At 38.9% G+C, this 17,477-nt stretch overlaps 4 protein-coding genes across 4 annotated transcripts; 2 read left to right on the top strand and 2 right to left on the bottom strand.

Annotated features, from left to right (window-relative positions):
- The first annotated feature begins 4,329 nt into the window (after window positions 1–4,329).
- Window positions 4,330–8,037, top strand: LOC111791017 (G-type lectin S-receptor-like serine/threonine-protein kinase LECRK2). Its single transcript, XM_023672189.1, has 2 exons — window positions 4,330–4,840; window positions 5,565–8,037. The coding sequence occupies exons 1-2, from the start codon at window positions 4,385–4,387 to the stop codon at window positions 7,437–7,439; spliced, it is 2,331 nt and encodes a 776-aa protein (XP_023527957.1). The 5' UTR covers window positions 4,330–4,384; the 3' UTR covers window positions 7,440–8,037.
- Window positions 8,038–8,457: 420 nt separating this feature from the next.
- Window positions 8,458–11,145, top strand: LOC111790289 (G-type lectin S-receptor-like serine/threonine-protein kinase LECRK1). Its single transcript, XM_023671151.1, has 4 exons — window positions 8,458–9,579; window positions 9,627–9,631; window positions 9,686–10,137; window positions 10,311–11,145. Exons 1-4 carry the CDS (start codon window positions 8,458–8,460, stop codon window positions 11,054–11,056), a joined length of 2,325 nt encoding a protein of 774 aa, XP_023526919.1. The 3' UTR covers window positions 11,057–11,145.
- A 735-nt stretch (window positions 11,146–11,880) lies between these two features.
- Window positions 11,881–12,698, bottom strand: LOC111791699 (photosystem I reaction center subunit II, chloroplastic). The gene has a single exon (XM_023673157.1). The coding sequence runs from the start codon at window positions 12,633–12,635 to the stop codon at window positions 12,006–12,008; it is 630 nt and encodes a 209-aa protein (XP_023528925.1). The 5' UTR covers window positions 12,636–12,698; the 3' UTR covers window positions 11,881–12,005.
- A 914-nt stretch (window positions 12,699–13,612) lies between these two features.
- On the bottom strand, window positions 13,613–16,189 carry LOC111791321 (sugar transport protein 13-like). Its single transcript, XM_023672611.1, has 4 exons — window positions 16,057–16,189; window positions 15,657–15,982; window positions 14,794–14,918; window positions 13,613–14,694 (listed from the first exon to the last, which is right to left on the bottom strand). The coding sequence occupies exons 1-4, from the start codon at window positions 16,187–16,189 to the stop codon at window positions 13,758–13,760; spliced, it is 1,521 nt and encodes a 506-aa protein (XP_023528379.1). The 3' UTR covers window positions 13,613–13,757.
- Between the last annotated feature and the right edge of the window lie 1,288 nt (window positions 16,190–17,477).

The raw sequence follows: 17,477 nt of genomic DNA, 5'->3' as shown, positions 1-17,477 counted from the left end.
GCGGACGCCGTTAAGTGCCGGTTTGTGGGACACCTACTTCTTTTATTTATTTAATTTAATTTAATTTTTTGGTTCCCATTAATAATAGGAATCTGAATTTCCGTTTTTGCCCTCGCTGTTCTTGAGTTATTGTCATGTACAGTCTGCATGGTAATTTGGAGAAGAATATTGCAATAAATAGAAACCCAATACCGATTTTTTTTTTCTTTTTTCTCATATTTCAAGAATTATCATTAAAGGTGACATGACAACTATAATAGCTTCATCATTAATGTCATTATTATTATTTTTTTTTAAATATCACCCATTAATTAATAAAAATGTCATCTAAATAACACTTTAGAGGCTATAATTGTAATTTAATAAAAATAATTAAAATTTTGTTAGAGGACCACACGAAATTAAATAATTTCAACTATTAATTTAAATTAGAGAAAATTTATAAATTAAGAGAAAAAATGAACGGAGATTATTGGACGGTAAGGTAATGATAGGATGGACGACGAAGGGTAGAGAAAATGAATGATGATGGGCCATCCAACTTGCGGTGCGCCCCACTCCACTGTATTTTTCCCCTTTGCTTATTCCACGCTGGATTTTCCTTTTTTAAATAATTATTTTACTTGGCTGTGATTTGATAAATTTTATTATTTTATTAATTAATTTTCTAATTTACGTTAATTTCTACTAAATTAGGCTTATTTTGACTATTTTATTTCTTTTCATTTAATAAAAAAAAGACATAAAACTTGTTGAAAATTATATGAGTTAGTAAAATAAATTATATGAATATATTTATTTTTTATTATTTAAGCGTTTTCCAAAGCTGAAAATTGGTACTTTATTATGATAATTAAATTAGTAAATAAAAGTTGTTGTCTAGTGAAAATAGCCTTCCCTTTGTCTTCTTTCAAATTTGGGCACATATAAGAGATTCTTCTCTCTTTACCATTGACTTTGACTTCATATTTTATTTTAATTTTATTATTTTAATACATTTTTGTTTTTCAAGATTTTCCAAAAAATAATATTTAGAAATATATATATATTTGTATTGAGGTGGCTGCGTGACAAGCATTTGATATATTTTATGGGGCATATGAAATGATGAGTATAGGGTTGGGGGAGAGGACAGTATAATTTGCTAAATATACAGGTGGGTGACGATTGGTTGAAAGAGGAGGCACCACGTGGCATTGACTGTGATGTAAAGTTTCATCCTTCTACCTACTCTTTGTTTTTCTTCTTTTTCAACTTGGGTGAGAGATTTCAAATTTTGAAACAAAACCCTCCTTTTCTCTCTCTCTTTCTCTCTTAATATTATCATTGTTTGGGGGTCACCCACTATGCAACATGTGTAGACATATTAATATATTATATAGTTTGTAAGTTGAATAAATTAAATTATAACCCATTATAAAATCACATGTATTTGGTTAGGTTATTTTTTTGTGTCACAAAATTTGGATTGATGCAACTATCGATCACGGCCCTCGTATCAATGCTCTTCAACGTAATATTATTTTTAAATTTCTTTTCATGGGTAAGATGACGTATCAAAATGGTATGAGAGATAGACACGGTGTGATGTCCCACATTGGTTGGGGAGGAGAACAAATCACTATTTATAAGGGTGTGGAAACCTTCCCCACATCAATTGGAGGAAAGAAAGAGTGCCAGCGAGAACACTGGGCCCCGAAGGGGGGTGGATTGTGATGTCCCACATTGGTTGGGGAGGAGAACAAACTACCATCTATAAGGGTGTGAAAACCTTCCCCTTGCAGACGCGTTTTAAAGCCTTGAGGGAAAGCCCAAAGATGACGATATCTGTTAGCGGTGGATGTGGGGCGTTACACACGGGATGATGTGCTAACAAGGATGTTGGGCTCAAAGGAGATGGATGTGGAAACTTCTCTCTAACATACATGTTTTAAAATCGTGAGACTAACGACGATACGTAACAAACAAAAACAAACAATATCTATTAGCGGTGGACTTAGACTATTACAACTTTACCTACTTGTTTTTTAAGATAAACCCATGTTCTTTAAACATGTTTTATCCTCACTTATATGCTTCTTAGGAACATTCTCAGAAGGTTGCTCGACATAGGATTACTTCAAGTCAAACATGATTAACGTTGGAGTTTTAATGACGGAGCAACTAAAAACAAAGAAACACGTTATTAGTATAGATTCTTTAACTATCATACTCATTGAAATGTAATCTCGATTCATTCACGTATCTCAGTTTTACTCAAGCATATTACGAATTGAGAGATAACGCTCAATCCTTGAATAATTAACTCGAGACCCGAACATAAAAACCTATTATTGATTGCATTAAATCATTACCAATTCCTATAACATCGATATAAGTTTAAAATTGCAATAACCCATCAACCAAAAATTACACTTTTTTGGTATGAACTTGATTCTCAATCATTTCCTCAAACAAAAACACGACCAATTTTGAAATAAACAATCATCAACCAAAGTCTCCAACAAAACCATCAACGGTTTATAAATGGATATATTAATAATGAATGGTTTTCCAATTTTGCCCTCCAACCAAATCAGCTAAAACCCACTGAGAATCAAACACAGTGACAGAACAAGTAATGAATAGGTTTTTCTTTAAGGTTGTAAAGATATGGACATGCCCCTTCGGACTTCGAGTAACCGTTGAGCGGGGAGAAAAAGGTAAATTTAATCCAAAAAAATTAAAAAAAAAAAAAAAAAAAAAAAAAAAAATNATGAAATGATTGAAATGGCGTCGTTTTGCAGTTTTGTTGACCACAGCTAGCTAGCTCAATGGCTGTGTCTTCAATGGTGGAAATCAAGAGGGGCCATATGGCAGCTGGGATTTTTATTTATTTATTTATAAATAATTTATTTTCTATTTTCTGAGTGTGTGGTGGCCCACCATTGATGACTAAAGTCTCCTTCTAATCCTTCTCTCTTTTTGGAATTTATAATTTTTTTAAAAATAAATTAATTGTTTAAAAAATAAAGATGTAATAAATGTTAATTGTTGAAATATCAATCAATGTCATTTCATGTAAAAAGGTATTGGTTTCACAATTATACCAAATATTTGTTTTTTTGTTCCCCTTTTATTAATTACTTTTGTTTTTATTATTTAGAATCATTTTCGAAATGACATATATATATATATATTTATATATATTTATTTTATTTTCTATTTTTCGATAAATTGAAATGACATGCATCATATACATATACACATATATATATACATCAACAAATTTAAATTGGGAAATGGAAAATAATGAGTGAAAAAAGGTGAAAAAAAAGTAATTTCTGAAGAAAAATAATAATTACGAACCAGAGAGGTCTGATACTCTGAGACAATGTTTGCTGTGTTCGTCTGAAGTAACTTAAAAGGGAGAATAAAATAATAATAATAAAAAAAAAAAAGAAGAGGAAAATCCTGACCGAAAACACCCTGCCCTAAACCCTGCCCTAAAAGAGTCCTTAAGTCTTCAGGGGGCAGTGTCCTTAACGTAGACACCCTGCCCTAAACCCCCCACTCTTCTTCTCATTCTTTGTCTTCTTTTGTTTTCTCTGTATTTTTTTTTTTAATGGTCGGATTCTTGTCTGAAAATGATTATGAGTTTATAAGTAACGAATACATCTCCATTGATACAAAACTTTTTAGGGGAAGTCTAAAGTAAAGTCATGAGAGCTTATACTAAAAGTGGACAATATCATACTATTATGGAGAATCTGATTTCTAACATAGTATTAGAGTTATGCCCTTAACTTAGTCATGTCAATAAGATCTTCAAATGTCGAGCAAAGAAGTTGTGAGTCTCGAAGACTCCAGAAAAGGAGTGAAGCCTTGATTAAGGGAGGGCTCCATAGGCCTCGGGGGAGTTTTCTGGGATCTATATTTGCACATAATTGAATCTTTTTTATATATTAAAAAAAAAACACAGAATTCTATTTTCTTAATGATTGGAGCGTTAATTCATCCTTCATGGGCTCAACTGAACCAACAGGCTTCACTTGGACTCTAGCTGTACTGGACTTATATTGGGCCTCGGCCCAAATTCATTTTTATGTGGACGCCGCTAGGCACGTGCCCAGCGCCTCCACACGTGACTCTCTTTTTTTTTTTTTTTTTTTTTTTTTTTTTTTTTTTTTTTTTTTTNCCATTTTGTTTTGAAAGCTGAAATTATAAAAATTTCACTAAATGTAATAAAGCTAAAGTCAATGTCAACGTCAACGTCAACGGCAACTATTATTTATTATTTATTTATTTTCTTGAAATTTCTAAGGGAAGAAAATTTATCTTAAATGGGAGAGGCAGGGCGTTGAGGCCCCTAGTTTGTTCATCCAACGCTCTGCTTCCAATTCCAATGGCTGCCATCAAAGTCTTGTATTTCTCTCTCCCATTGCTTCTCTGTTTTCTTCACTGTTACGCTCAGAACGGCATCGTTAATTTGAAGTCATCAATCGTTGCTGGGTCGAATGATTTTTGGGTATCACCCTCCGGCGAGTTTGCTTTTGGGTTCCACGAGATCACCCCGGACAGATACCTTGTCGGCATAGTGTTCGACAAAATTCCTGAGAGAACTTTGGTATGGTCCGCTAACAGAGACAACCCAGCAAACGCTAAGTCCACCATTATTTTCGGATCCACCGGCGAATTTGCGCTGATTCATGCTAACGACACTAAAGTTTCAATCTACGACGGCACCGACACTACCTCGGCTTTCATGTCTGACGATGGCAACTTTCAGCTGCTGAATTCCTCCTCCGATCCCATATGGCAGAGCTTCGATCATCCCACCGATACTCTATTGCCTGGACAGGTTTTTAAACTATTACTCCACTCAGAATTTTATATTCTATTTTGCTCCAAATTTATATGTATGTTAGGATCCCACAATCAAAATTTAAAAAACAAAAAAAAAAAGGAATTGAATTGGCACCAAGATTCAGGGAAAGGGAAAATCATTAGTGTTGGATGTTGCAGGAGGGAGAGAATGTATGAAGGGAAGAGTTTTTGAAAAGCACTGAATTTGANAAAAAATGTAGGCTAAAAGATTTGTATTAATAACTTTAGGATATACTTTCATTCTTTCTTTAGCTTATATTCCTATTTGTATTTTCTTTCTCCCGCTCTTTGTATTCATCTTGATTGAGTGTGTGCGTTATTGTGCGATCCTAACAGCTATAAGAGTCATTCACTCAATTTAGCCATGTCAATAGAATCTTCAAATGTCGAATAAAGAAGTTGTAAGTCTCGAAGGAGTAGTCAAAAGTGACTCAAGTGTCGAAAAAATGAGTAGTCAAAAGTACACCATTTGTTCAAGGACTCGAGAAAAGGAGTCGAGCCTCGATTAAGGGGAGGTTGTTCAAGGGCTCCCTAGGCTTTAAGGAAAGCTCTATAGTGTACTTGAAGGGAAGATTCCTAGGAAAAAGTTTGACGTTAGCTAATTTAGAGAATGATGATGAATTTACAAGATATAAGAGGTTTTTGGGAAGCAAATCTTATAATAGATTCTGGTTCCTAACCATATATTCTTAATATAGGTTCTTCCCAAGGGCCATCAACTGTTCTCAAATGTGAACGGAAAAACCGACTATTCCAAAGGCCGATTCATGTTGGATGTAGCAGACGACGGCAATGTCCTCTTGACTTCTTTTCGAAATGGTGATCCTGCTTATAAGTATTCCGGCACGTCCGGAAGCAGCAGCATCGTCTTCAACCGAACGACAGCTCTATTGTATGTCTTTAATGGCACAACAATTACATATACAATGACGACCGAACAGCCACCGCCAGTAGAAGACTATTACCACAGAGTAATCCTCGATGATCAGGGGAACTTCCGGCAGTTGTATCGGAGTAAGACTGGCAGCGAGTGGGAAACGGCATGGAAGTGGGTTGAAAGGCCTTGTTTGGTGAATAACATTTGTGGGGTGTTTGGATTTTGCACCTCACCTGACAATGAAACTGTGAATTGTTCGTGCTTGGAAGGGTATTCTTCGATTGATCCAAACACGCCCTCTAAAGGGTGCCAACCAGATCTGGTCATGGACTTTTGTTCATTAGATTCTACACATGAGAGCTTCAAAATTGTTAGGCTTGAAGATGCTGATTTCCCATATCTTAAGGACTCTGATGTTTCCATGGTTGGACCATTGGATGACAGCCAGTGCGAGGAAGCTGTGAGAAAAGACTGTTTTTGCTCGGCTGCCGTTTATTTTAATAATGGTTGCTACAAGAAGAGGATGCCATTGTTAAACGCTAGACGAAGCATTTCGGACACCAATAATCTTGTGGCGTTCCTGAAAGTTCCTATCAATAATGACGGAAAAACACTCATTTCTAACGAAGCTCTGCTAGCGATATTTGTGGTATGTTCAACATTTGCATTGCTTTTTGCAGTCGTTTCCGTCTATTATCAGCCCTTTCTTACAAGGGGTTTGTTTAAAGAAAAGAAACCTGCAAAGCTGAATCAGTTGGAGGTGAATTTGAAGGCATTTTCATTGAATGAATTGAAAGAAGCAACAAATGGATTCCAAAAGCAACTTGGGAGTGGAGCTTTTGGTACAGTCTATCATGGGGTTTTGAGGTTGAGAGATCAAGAAGTGGAGGTTGCAGTAAAGAAATTGAAGAAGCTGACTGAACATGGAGAGAAGGAGTTCTTAACAGAAGTCCAAATAATTGGTTTGACTCATCATAGGAACCTGCTTCAATTGTTGGGATTCTGCAACGAGGGAGATGATCGGTTGTTGGTTTATGAGTTCATGAAAAATGATACCTTGTCAAGTTTCCTGTTTGGGGGGAAGGAAAATGAAAAGCCCAAATGGGAAAGCAGAGCAAAAATGGTGTTGGAAATCGCCAGTGGGTTGTCATATTTGCACGAAGAGTGCGAAACCCAGATCATCCACTGCGATATAAAGCCACAGAACATTCTCCTTGACCACAATTACATTGTGAAAATCTCAGATTTCGGCATAGCTAAGTTGATGAAGAAAGACCAGACACGCACAGACACGATGATGAGAGGAACAAGGGGATACATGGCGCCAGAATGGATGAGAGCTTTACCTGTTACCAAAAAAGTTGACGTTTACAGCTTTGGAGTGGTTTTGTTAGAGACCATCTTTTGCAGAAGGCATGTTGTAAAAGAGATGGAAGCCTCTGATGCAACATTTCTGGTGGACTGGGTTGTAAGTTGTTTGAGAGCAGAAAGATTGAGAGACGTGATAAGCCAGGATTCTGAAGCAGTGAATGACTATGAAAGGTTTAAGAGGATGGCAATGGTGGGTCTGTGGTGCTTGTCTTCGGATCCGGTACGCCGCCCATCCATGAAAGACGTTGAACGGATGCTAGAAGGAAGCATTGAGGTGAGGATCCCTCCTCTGCTTGAGTCATCATATACATACCCCCACTATTAGTACATACCCCCACTATTAGTGCTTCTCTGTTTGTGTTCATCTTAATCAAGTGTGTGTTATTGTGCGATCCTAACATCATCATCATACTCTCCCTAAACTTGAGTATGTTTGAATTCTGTCCCTCAAAGTTGCTCCAAGTATCGTTCAAACTTGCGCACAAAGCGTGGAACTAATTAGTAGTTCATTCTAGTTCATTCTACAGAGCGTGGAACTAATTAGTAGTTCATTCTAGTTCATTCTACAGAGCGTGGAACTAATTAGTAGTTCATTCTAGTTCATTCTCTTGGCCAGCAAAGTTACGACACCATTAGATAGTAGTCACTCGTGTGCATCATGGTGTTTCCTGGCTTGTTAGTCCTCTCTTCCATGACGTTAGCTACGTTGAGATATGATTCAAAGTAGTTGAGATATGATTCAAATATTCAAACTAACAAGATTTGAGGAGGTTGGCAGTAGATTTGAATTTAATTTCCATAATTTACTATTTTGGATCCAGTGTATAAGCCTATCAATACTGTGATTGTGTAGTGATTATGTAACCCTTTTGAGGCAAAGACAATAATAAAGTAATGCAGCTTTAAACTATTTTATTTTTTCATATCTCTTTCACTATCCATTTTCCCAACAAGCTCCACTATACGGTGCAATGAGTCTAGACGGGGTGGTTGTTGACATCGTGCTCGTCATGAGATAACTCAACAGACTTTTCTTCTCCTCCCTCGTTTTTTTTTCTATATCATGTTATTTTTCTTTGCAGGTGGATTCTGTGAGGTGCGACTAAAGGTCGTTGGCATATTCTTGGGGTCGGGGAAACGTCTAGGGTGAGGGTGCGAAAATTCCATTAATTTCCCGTCCCCACAACTTCAATGTCTTGGTTGATTTTTCTGAAGTTGAATTGACTTGGTGCTTGACTTCCAAGTCAATGTTTGTCTGTATCTAATCCATTACACCTACAAAGCAGCTTCCGGATCAGACCATTTCAGAAGCACGATTGTTCAAAAACTTCAATCCGTCCACCATGGCCAACATCCTCATGCTTCTTTCCTTTCTCCTTATGAACTTCCATCAGTGTTTGGCTCAAACTGGCTCCGCCATAAGCCCGGGTTCCTCCATTACTGCAGGATCTACCCATTCCTGGGTTTCTCCATTAGGGGACTTTGCTTTCGGTTTCTATCATCTTTCCAACGATCTCTACCTTGCCGGAATTTGGTTTGATAAAATCCCCGAAAAGATACTGGTTTGGTCGGCCAACCGTGACAATCCGGCGCCGCTGGATTCCGTCGTCCAGTTGAACAACACCGGCCATTTTGAAATTCTGTCCCCAACCGGCTCCATTATTCCATCAACATTTACAGAGCAGAAGACCCCTGCAAGTTCCGGCCAAATGCAAGACGATGGCAACTTGGTGTTGAAAAACGCCAATCCTGAGGCCGTCTGGCAAAGCTTCGATTGGCCGACAGACACGCTCCTTCCCGGACAGGTTTTGGGCGTCGACAAAAAAATGTTCTCTGCAAGAACCAACTCAGATTTCTCAACTGGGAATTTCATGTTGCAAATGCAAAGCGATGGGAATCTGGTGCTATCCAATTACCTCTTCTCTAATATTGGGTATTGGTTCACAATCGCAACAGAGGTTCCAAACACTGTCTTGATGTTCGATAACTCTGCTTCAATGTTCCTTACCAATGGAACTTCCCCAATTGGACAGATATTTCGCAATTTGACAGTGAATGATCAAGCCCCAATTAAGGATTACTATCACAGAGCAACAATCGGCGTCCATGGCGATTTTCGACAATATATTCACCACAAGACAGACAGAAATGAATGGAAAAAGATTTGGGGAGCCATGAGCGATCCTTGCCTTGTGAACACAGTTTGCGGCTTAAATGGTCTCTGCATATCATCCGACAACGACACAGTAACCTGCGATTGCTTGCCGGGCTTTGTTCATTTGGATCCGACCGATGCTATGAAAGGATGTCGGCCAAAAACAGTGGACAATTACCATAGTGAAGATTATGGGAAGACATTCGAGATCCAGGTGATCAATGATGTCGATATCGACTTCCCCCCTGGAGCAGGACAATTTTCAGTATTGGCTACTACAAACGACGTTGATGTTGAGGGATGCAAACAGGCAATCCTCGGGGATCGTTATGCCATGGCTGCAACTTTGAATGGCAGGACATGTCTTAGCAAAAGGACGCCATTAATGAATGCTAGAAATACTTCCAATACTAAAGGATTAAGAACTCTAATCAAAGTGCCTTCAGGAAACAGTCTGATGGGTTTAAACAACAAACCAAAGGCAAATCGAAATACCGAAAGTTCTTGGAGATCGGCAATATAATCGCTGGAGTTCTTGCTTTTTGCTTCGGAGTCGTTGCCCTCTTCTCTCATCCCATAACTGGAAGATTGTTGAGAAGGAAGCAACGTTCAAGTGCAAGTGCCATCGGAATCAATTTCCGGGAATTCACTTACCAGGAATTGGATGATGCAACCGATGGATTCCACAGGATCCTCGGCCGGGGATCTTCGGGTAAAGTGTTCCGCGGAGATTTACACATAGACGGTGTTGAGGTGGAAATTGCAGTGAAACTGCTCGACAAAATGCATGAAAGAACTGAAAATGAGTTCGTGACGGAGCTCACAATCATCGGCCGGACGTATCACAAGAATTTGGTCCGATTGTTAGGTTGTTGAAATATCGCCCAATAGAGTCAAGCCCAATTATTGTATGAGCTCAGTAGAGATTTTAGGAGAAAGAGACCTAGATATTTTAGGGGAAATATTCAAATTTGTTAGGTCTAGATTCAAATCGGTTAGGTCTAGATTTAGATTCAAATCGGTGAGTTGTGTTCAACATAGGTTACTGCATCGAAAAGGATAATCAATTTCTTCTAGTGTATGAGCTAATGCCGAGGGGAGCACTATCAGGTTTCCTATTTGGCAGTGGCGAAAACCCTAATTGGGCACAGAGGGTCGAAATTGCGTTGGGAATAGCTAGAGGATTAGCGTACTTACACGAAGGATGCGAGACGCAGATCATCCATTGCGACGTGAAGCCCCAAAACGTACTCCTCGACGCCAATTACACAACGAAAATCGCAGATTTTGGGATATCGAAGCTGTTGATGAAGGACCAAACGAGAACAAACACGGAGGCGAGAGGGACATTTGGGTACATGGCGCCGGAGTGGCTGAGGGGAGCTCCGGTGACGGCAAAGGTGGATGTATTCAGCTATGGGGTAATGCTGTTGGAGATAATTTGCCGTAGAAGGAACGTTGAGTTGGATCGAGTGGAAGAAGAAAGTGAGGAGGAGGACTTGGTTTTATCGAATTGGGTTCTGAGTTGCGCGGCGGCCGGTAAACTGGAGACGGTGGTGGGAGATGAGCCGGAAACATTAAGGGATTTGGACAGGTTTGAAAGGATGGCAATGGTGGGGTTATGGTGCATTCATCCAGATGCGTCTCAAAGACCATCCATGAAGAAGGTGACCCAAATGTTAGAAGGCACGGCCGATGTTGGAACCCCTCCTCAGCTTCTGCGCGCCACAACCTCCTCCTCAGCTGCTCTACTTCTGTGGACCGGCTCCATCCCTTATAGTGAATAAGCTTCAACTTTTTTCGTGTTATTTTAAACAAAATACTCTTCCTTTAATTTCTTTTCAATTCATTTTTAAATGTTCCCTACTTGATTTATTATTGTTATAAAAACAAATAATTGTCAAATTCTATCTCCGTCTGAACTAAACCTTGCTTATAAGAGTGTGTAAACCTCTCTAACACGCGCATTTTTAAACCGTTAAACTATGTAACAGACGAAAGTGGACAATATTTATTAAATGTGGACTTAGGCTGTTACAAATGGTATCAGAGCTAGACACCAAACAATATGTCAGCAAGAAGGTTGAACCCTAAAGAGAGGTGGACATGAGGCGGTGTGCCAGCAAGGAGACTGAACCCTGAAGGGGGTGGACATGAGACGGTGTGTTAGCAAGGATGCTGGGTCCCGAAGGGGGTGGATTGGGAGACTCCATGTCAATTGGAGAAAGAAATAAGTGTCCGTGAGGGGTGTGGAAACCTCTCCCTAAAGTACCCATTTTAAAATCTCTAAGATAAAGTCCAAAAGTGAAAGTGTAAAAGAAGACAATATCTATTAGTAGTGAGCTTGCGCTTGAGGACATTTTCATTTACACGAAAGACGACACAAATTTCTAAACTCGACTTTCAAATGGGGCTCAAACACACCTTTTGTTTTGAATGCTGATGATTTGGACCCGATTATCAAACAAAGAATCAAAGAGAGAACAAGATCTTCGATGGAAAAACAAAGAATCTGTCCCTTCTTGGTTCTTCTCATTTATTTCAAGTTCTCGAGACGAACGTATACACCAAAATCTCTCCCTAACAAACACTTTTCGGGTAACGAAAGAAATGGCTTAAAGCAACTGATGAATATCATTTATAGGATATGTTTGGATGAACAAACATCAGAATTCAGGAGAACAGAGCATTATAACAATTCATGTCATAAGAAAAGCATTAGAAATAGGAAGTTTCTTACAAATCATACACTTGTTTACCAGTGAACTTGACTTCAATGGGGCTCACATTCTTCCCAATGGACCTGAAGTTCTGCCCAACTCCTTCCCTGCCTGGATTCACCTTCTCTGGATAAACCCCATCTTTGGGGTGCAAATACTGAACTTCCCCATTCGGAAACACCCTGTAAAATTGGTACTTAATCTTGTACTTGGATCTCAGCCTTGTCCCCAGAGCCAAACACTGCTCCTTCCTCGCCAATTTCAGCAGATTCGGGCCCTGTCGCATGATGGCGGCGCCTCCCGTTGGCATTTCGAAGATTTGCTCCTTCGGGGATTCCCATGTTATGACATAGAATTCCTCGACCTGGGCCTTCCGGAGTAGTCCCCCGGTGCTGCCGGCGAAGATTGGGGAAGGGGTACTTGGGTCGAGCTCTGGTGGGGAGAATCCGGCAGGAGCCTCCGTAGCCGCCGCCGCCTCGGCCTCAGCTGAGACTTTGACTATTCGGGAAGATGCGGCAGGCTTGATGAGGGGCTTGGAGTTGATGAAGGAGAGAGTGGAGGATTGCTTCCATGGGATCGTAACGGCGGTGGATTTGGGGGTGGAGAGTGATGGGGTGAAGAGGGTTGCTTGAGCGGCCATGGCCATTGGAGCTGCAGAGGGAGACGAGAAATGGGGGATTGGAAATAGTGGATGGGGAATGGAGGATGATCAAGAACATTAAGAACATGAGAATTTGGGTGTGGATAAGATGATCCTTGTTGGGCCAATCAGAATCCTTGATTTTGATACGCATACCTCTTCCACACCTTTCATTCATCCTCAATTAATTCCAACTCATTTTTTCAGTGTAAAATTTTTTTTTTTTTTCATGTGTTGTACTCTAAATTATAGACCATGAATATCCACAACGGTTAGGTTGAGAATTACATCAGACCTCTACTGATGTATCACCCTAAGCTCACGTACTTTCCCTTCTGGGCTTCCGCTCAAGGTTGTTAAGATCGCACAACAACGCACACACTCGATCTAGATAAACACAAAGAACAGGATAGAGAAAATGCAATGAGAACTCTGGCTAAACATTTATATGGATGACTTACAGTAATAGAGAATAGAGAGAATACATAAAGTACATTTTCATTTAACCATCTACTATATATAGCTATTTACCTTTTATCGGATATAGATTTGATTAGAGAGAGGTTTCCACACTCATATAAGAAAAAAGGTTTAGTTCCCCTCTACAACTAATGATGAATCTATTCACATTTTTTAGGGGCCCAATGTCCTCGTTGGCAGACCGTCTGGTGTTTAGTTATGATTTCATTTGTATTAGTTAAATTACCTTAAGGCTAACACGAAAGACTTAGCAACTAGGTTTGTTAGAAATGAGCTAACGAACCTAAGAATAAAGGGAATGGTTAGACTGAGGACTTGATCTAGGCTAAAAGACCCAAGAACAACCTGTTATAAATAAAACTTAATTCATCGTGAATAGATTACTAATAAAATTACTTACTCAATAGATTATTTTACTCACCAAAATTATCTAATTCTCTTTCTAGATAGACGTAATGTGGCATGATCGAGACAATGATGTAAACGAGTTGTAGAGTTTAGGATTACTGTAAGCAAACTGGATTCCCGATGAACGGCCGTTGCTATAAAAAGCCCTTACAAATTGCATTTTTACGAAGGAACAAGTACCCTAAACAAGTATATATTGTCATGATTGGGTAACAAAATCAAAGGCAAGAGCAAACCAAATCAAACTTTCTCATACACATCATTCATAAATCTCTTCCAAAACCAATGTCGCTTCCAAACTCTCTCCGTCATTTCTTCGATCGGAACGCCCTTTGTCTCCGGGACCAAGAACACCACGAACACCGACATCACAAACACCCAACCAGAGAAGAACAAGAAGATCCCAAACTTCATATGACACAACATCGACAAAAATGATTGCGCTATCACAAAAGTAAACACCATATTCACACAAACCGTGACACTCTGCCCAGCTGATCGTGCCTCCAATGGAAAAGTCTCGCTTGGAATCAACCATCCCAATGGACCCCAAGACCAAGCAAAAGACGAAACAAAAGTGCACACCATCAACACCACCACAATCGCCATCCCCCGCGACATGTTGTTCGTGTTGTCATCCAATTTCAACCCGAGCACCACCGCGATGATCATTTGAGATATGAACATTTGAACTCCAGCTTCGATCAACAGCACTCGTCGACCGAGCTTGTCGACCGAGTAAATCGATACCAACGTCGATAGCACATTGACAGCGCCTGTTATCACTGAAGAATACAGAGACGCATCGCTACCAAACCCCAATGTGCTGAATAAAACAGGAGCATAGAACATAATCGCGTTGATTCCTGTGAATTGTTGGAAGATCTGCAGCATTACGGCTATCACAAACGGCGGGCGATTCTGCCGCTTAAGGAGACTTTTGAATGGATGCTTCACTGCTTGAGCAATGCGGCTTGCCTCAACGATCTCCATGTACTCTAGCTCGACATTGTTTGTGCCTCTAATTTTCTTCAGTACTGATTTTCCTTTCTCTAAATGGCCGCGTTCGATCAAGCTATTTGGAGTATCATCAACCAAGATTGCACCGAGCGTCAATAGCAATGCTGGAACACCCGCCAGCCCCAGTGATACCCTCCAGCCCCATCCTCCTTCGATTCTATCATACATTTTAAAATTTCAAAATCTAAACTTGATCACAACCCAGAAGCTAAAAATACGTTTAGAGTTCAAATCTTGTTTAGAGTTCAAATCTTACTTGGATGTCCCATAATTGACGAGGTTCGCAGACAAAATCCCGACGGTTACGTCGAACTGGAACAGTATATTCAAAGCTCCACGAATCCTCGTTGGAGCTATCTCCGAGAGAAACAGAGGTACTGCCTACTTTCACCAAAATTACAAGATGTTAAGAATGAGAAACATAAGCTATCTCGGAGAGAAACATAGCCACAACCTACTTTGAATCACGAGCCTCTAAAATGGTATGATATTGTCCACTTTGAGCAGAAGCTCTCAGGCTCTGCTTTGGGGTTCCCTAAAAGGCTTCCTACTAAAAAAAATAGGATCATTCCCTCCCAACAATCCTCTCATCGAACAAAGTACACCATAAGGCCTCTCCAGACGCCTATAGAGCACTCGAACGGGCTCCCCTTAATTAAGGCTAGAGGAGTCATCGAACAAAGTACAAGGAGTCCTTAAACAAAGTACACCCTTTGTTTGACAATCAAGTCACTTTTGACTACACATTCGAGACTTACAACTTCTTTGTTCGACATTTGGGGATTCCATTGACATAGAACATTTGATTATTCTATTGACATGACTGACTTAAGAGGATGATTATGATACCATATTAGGAATCACCAAACTCTACAATGGTATGATATTGTCACTTCGAGCTAAGCTCGCATGACTTTGCTTTAAACTTAACAAGAGATCTCATACCAATAAAGATGTATTCCTGTGTTATAAACATAAGATCATTTCTAAATTAGCCCATGTGAACTCAAGAATTGAAAGTACACAAGTTAACGTTTAAATAGGATACAAGCTAACCAATTCATTCTTAATTATACAATAAAATATATTCTACAAATATTTTAATATCTTAAATCAAACCTGATTGGCAAATCCAACGCCACAACCGAGAGAGATTCTTCCAAGAATGAGCATGAGGAGGCTGACGGCGGTGGCGTTCAAAACAGTTCCGACAATGAAGAAAATCCCAGCAATAAGCATAGTATGCTTCCGACCAAGAACTCTGGTCGTGTAAGAAGCGAAAAACGTGGCAGTCAACGCCGCCAGATACAGAGAAGAAGTGAATAACTGTAAGCTTTCATTGTCGTATTTACAGTAATTACTCTCCTCCGCTTCGTGACTTTGAATCCTCTCGTACACCGCCGGAAAGAATTCTCTCAAGAACGAAGGCATCGACGTCACTCCCCCTGTTTCGACATGTCGATCAATTCCCCCATAAACAAACTAAGAACAGAGTCAAAATTGAGATAAATTAACTCACCAGACACGCCGATATCATAGCCGAACATAAGCCCTCCGGTGGCCGCCAATATACACGAAATAATAACCACCGGCGTTATCTTAGCCTCGAACTCGACGCCGCCCGGAGCCACCGCAAACGCTGCTGCAGGCATTGTTACCAAAATTTTCCGATGGAGATTGATNATCGATCTCCTTGACTTGATTGATTGTTCAAACGTGTGGAATTTGAATATTTATAATGAATTGGATACGAATTAACAGAACGACAGTTTCAAAAACAGAGTAAAATCCAGTTTCTTGCGGATGAACAGAGCATGGTATGGGTGTGTCGGATCAACTGTTCAGAAACAGAGTGTGTATATATATAGTAAGAGTGGTTAAGAGATAATGAAGAAGTAAAGTAAATGCCGATGAGATTACATGGAAATGTTATCCAAATCCAACCAAATGAAACGTTCCAATGTATTCAAACTGACAAAATTCATGGAAATTTGAAGGCATCCATCCTCTTTTTACTTAGGTTTCATTTGTTTGTTTTTGTAACAGCCAAGATCCCCCTCTACCAGATATTGTCCTCTTTAAACTTTTCTTTTCGGGCTTCCGCTCAATGCTTTAAAATGTGTCTGCTAGGGGAAAGTTTCCACAATACTATAAATGGTGGTTTGTTCTCCTCCCAACCAATATGGACATCACACTTTCTCAAAATCTACCTAAAATGGAAGAACATTGATGTACATAATTCTACTAATACTATCAGTTTTGACCTGTTATGTATAGTTTTCAGTCTCACGATTATAAAATATATTTACTAAAGAAAGGTTTCTACATCCTTATCAAGAATGTTTTGTTTACCTCTCTAACCGATGTGAAATCTTACCGACAGAAACTAGAAAAGTAGTTCCGAATCTATATCAATAATTATTCAAAACTATAGAGATTTTCGAATTTTAACATTTATATTGGGACAATTTCATTAATAAAGCTTTCTTTAGAGAAGGTACCGTGTTAAACACTGTTACAAATTTAAGTTATAAATTTTGAAGTTTGCATTTATTTGATATTTAAACTTTGAAAAATATAGAAGTCTAATAAGTATGGGTCTTATTGTCTGATAAATTTATTATTATTTAAAAAAAAAAAATTAATCTAATCATCGATTAATTCAAAATATTATATTTTTTTTCCGAATAAAATCATACTTAAAAGTTAGAATCACACCGTTATACGAAATTATAAGAAGTTTCCTAATAGTTTGATTTTTAGATATATAATTGATTGAACTAAAAAAAAATGAAATCTTAATTTAATTTAATGGGTGAAATGATCTTTCTTTTTCAAATTAATTTACAAAAATAAAATTATATTTTTATATTAAAAAAAAAATCTTTAGCAAAGGATATACATGAACTTAAGCTTACAGCTAGCGCAAATATTGTTTTT

This window comes from Cucurbita pepo, chromosome LG03 (assembly GCF_002806865.2).
Source record: "Cucurbita pepo subsp. pepo cultivar mu-cu-16 chromosome LG03, ASM280686v2, whole genome shotgun sequence".
In the NCBI taxonomy this organism is placed as follows: domain Eukaryota; kingdom Viridiplantae; phylum Streptophyta; class Magnoliopsida; order Cucurbitales; family Cucurbitaceae; genus Cucurbita; species Cucurbita pepo.
The sequence above is the reverse complement of the archived record's forward strand: the minus strand, read 5'-3'. Positions and strand labels throughout refer to the sequence as shown.

Bases quoted from the DNA above. Each gene is read 5' to 3' on its own strand.
- LOC111791017 (XM_023672189.1), top strand. From the start codon at position 4,385: ATGGCTGCCATCAAAGTCTTGTATTTCTCTCTCCCATTGCTTCTCTGT. The intron at 4,841-5,564 runs GTTTTTAAACTA...TTCTTAATATAG, and splicing joins ATACTCTATTGCCTGGACAG to GTTCTTCCCAAGGGCCATCA.
- LOC111790289 (XM_023671151.1), top strand. From the start codon at position 8,458: ATGGCCAACATCCTCATGCTTCTTTCCTTTCTCCTTATGAACTTCCAT. The intron at 10,138-10,310 runs GTTGTTGAAATA...TGTTCAACATAG, and splicing joins GAATTTGGTCCGATTGTTAG to GTTACTGCATCGAAAAGGAT.
- LOC111791699 (XM_023673157.1), bottom strand. From the start codon at position 12,635: ATGGCCATGGCCGCTCAAGCAACCCTCTTCACCCCATCACTCTCCACC.
- LOC111791321 (XM_023672611.1), bottom strand. From the start codon at position 16,189: ATGCCTGCAGCAGCGTTTGCGGTGGCTCCGGGCGGCGTCGAGTTCGAG. The intron at 14,919-15,656 runs GTTTGATTTAAG...TGGTGAAAGTAG, and splicing joins GCGTTGGATTTGCCAATCAG to GCAGTACCTCTGTTTCTCTC. The intron at 14,695-14,793 runs GTAAGATTTGAA...AATGTATGATAG, and splicing joins GTCAATTATGGGACATCCAA to AATCGAAGGAGGATGGGGCT.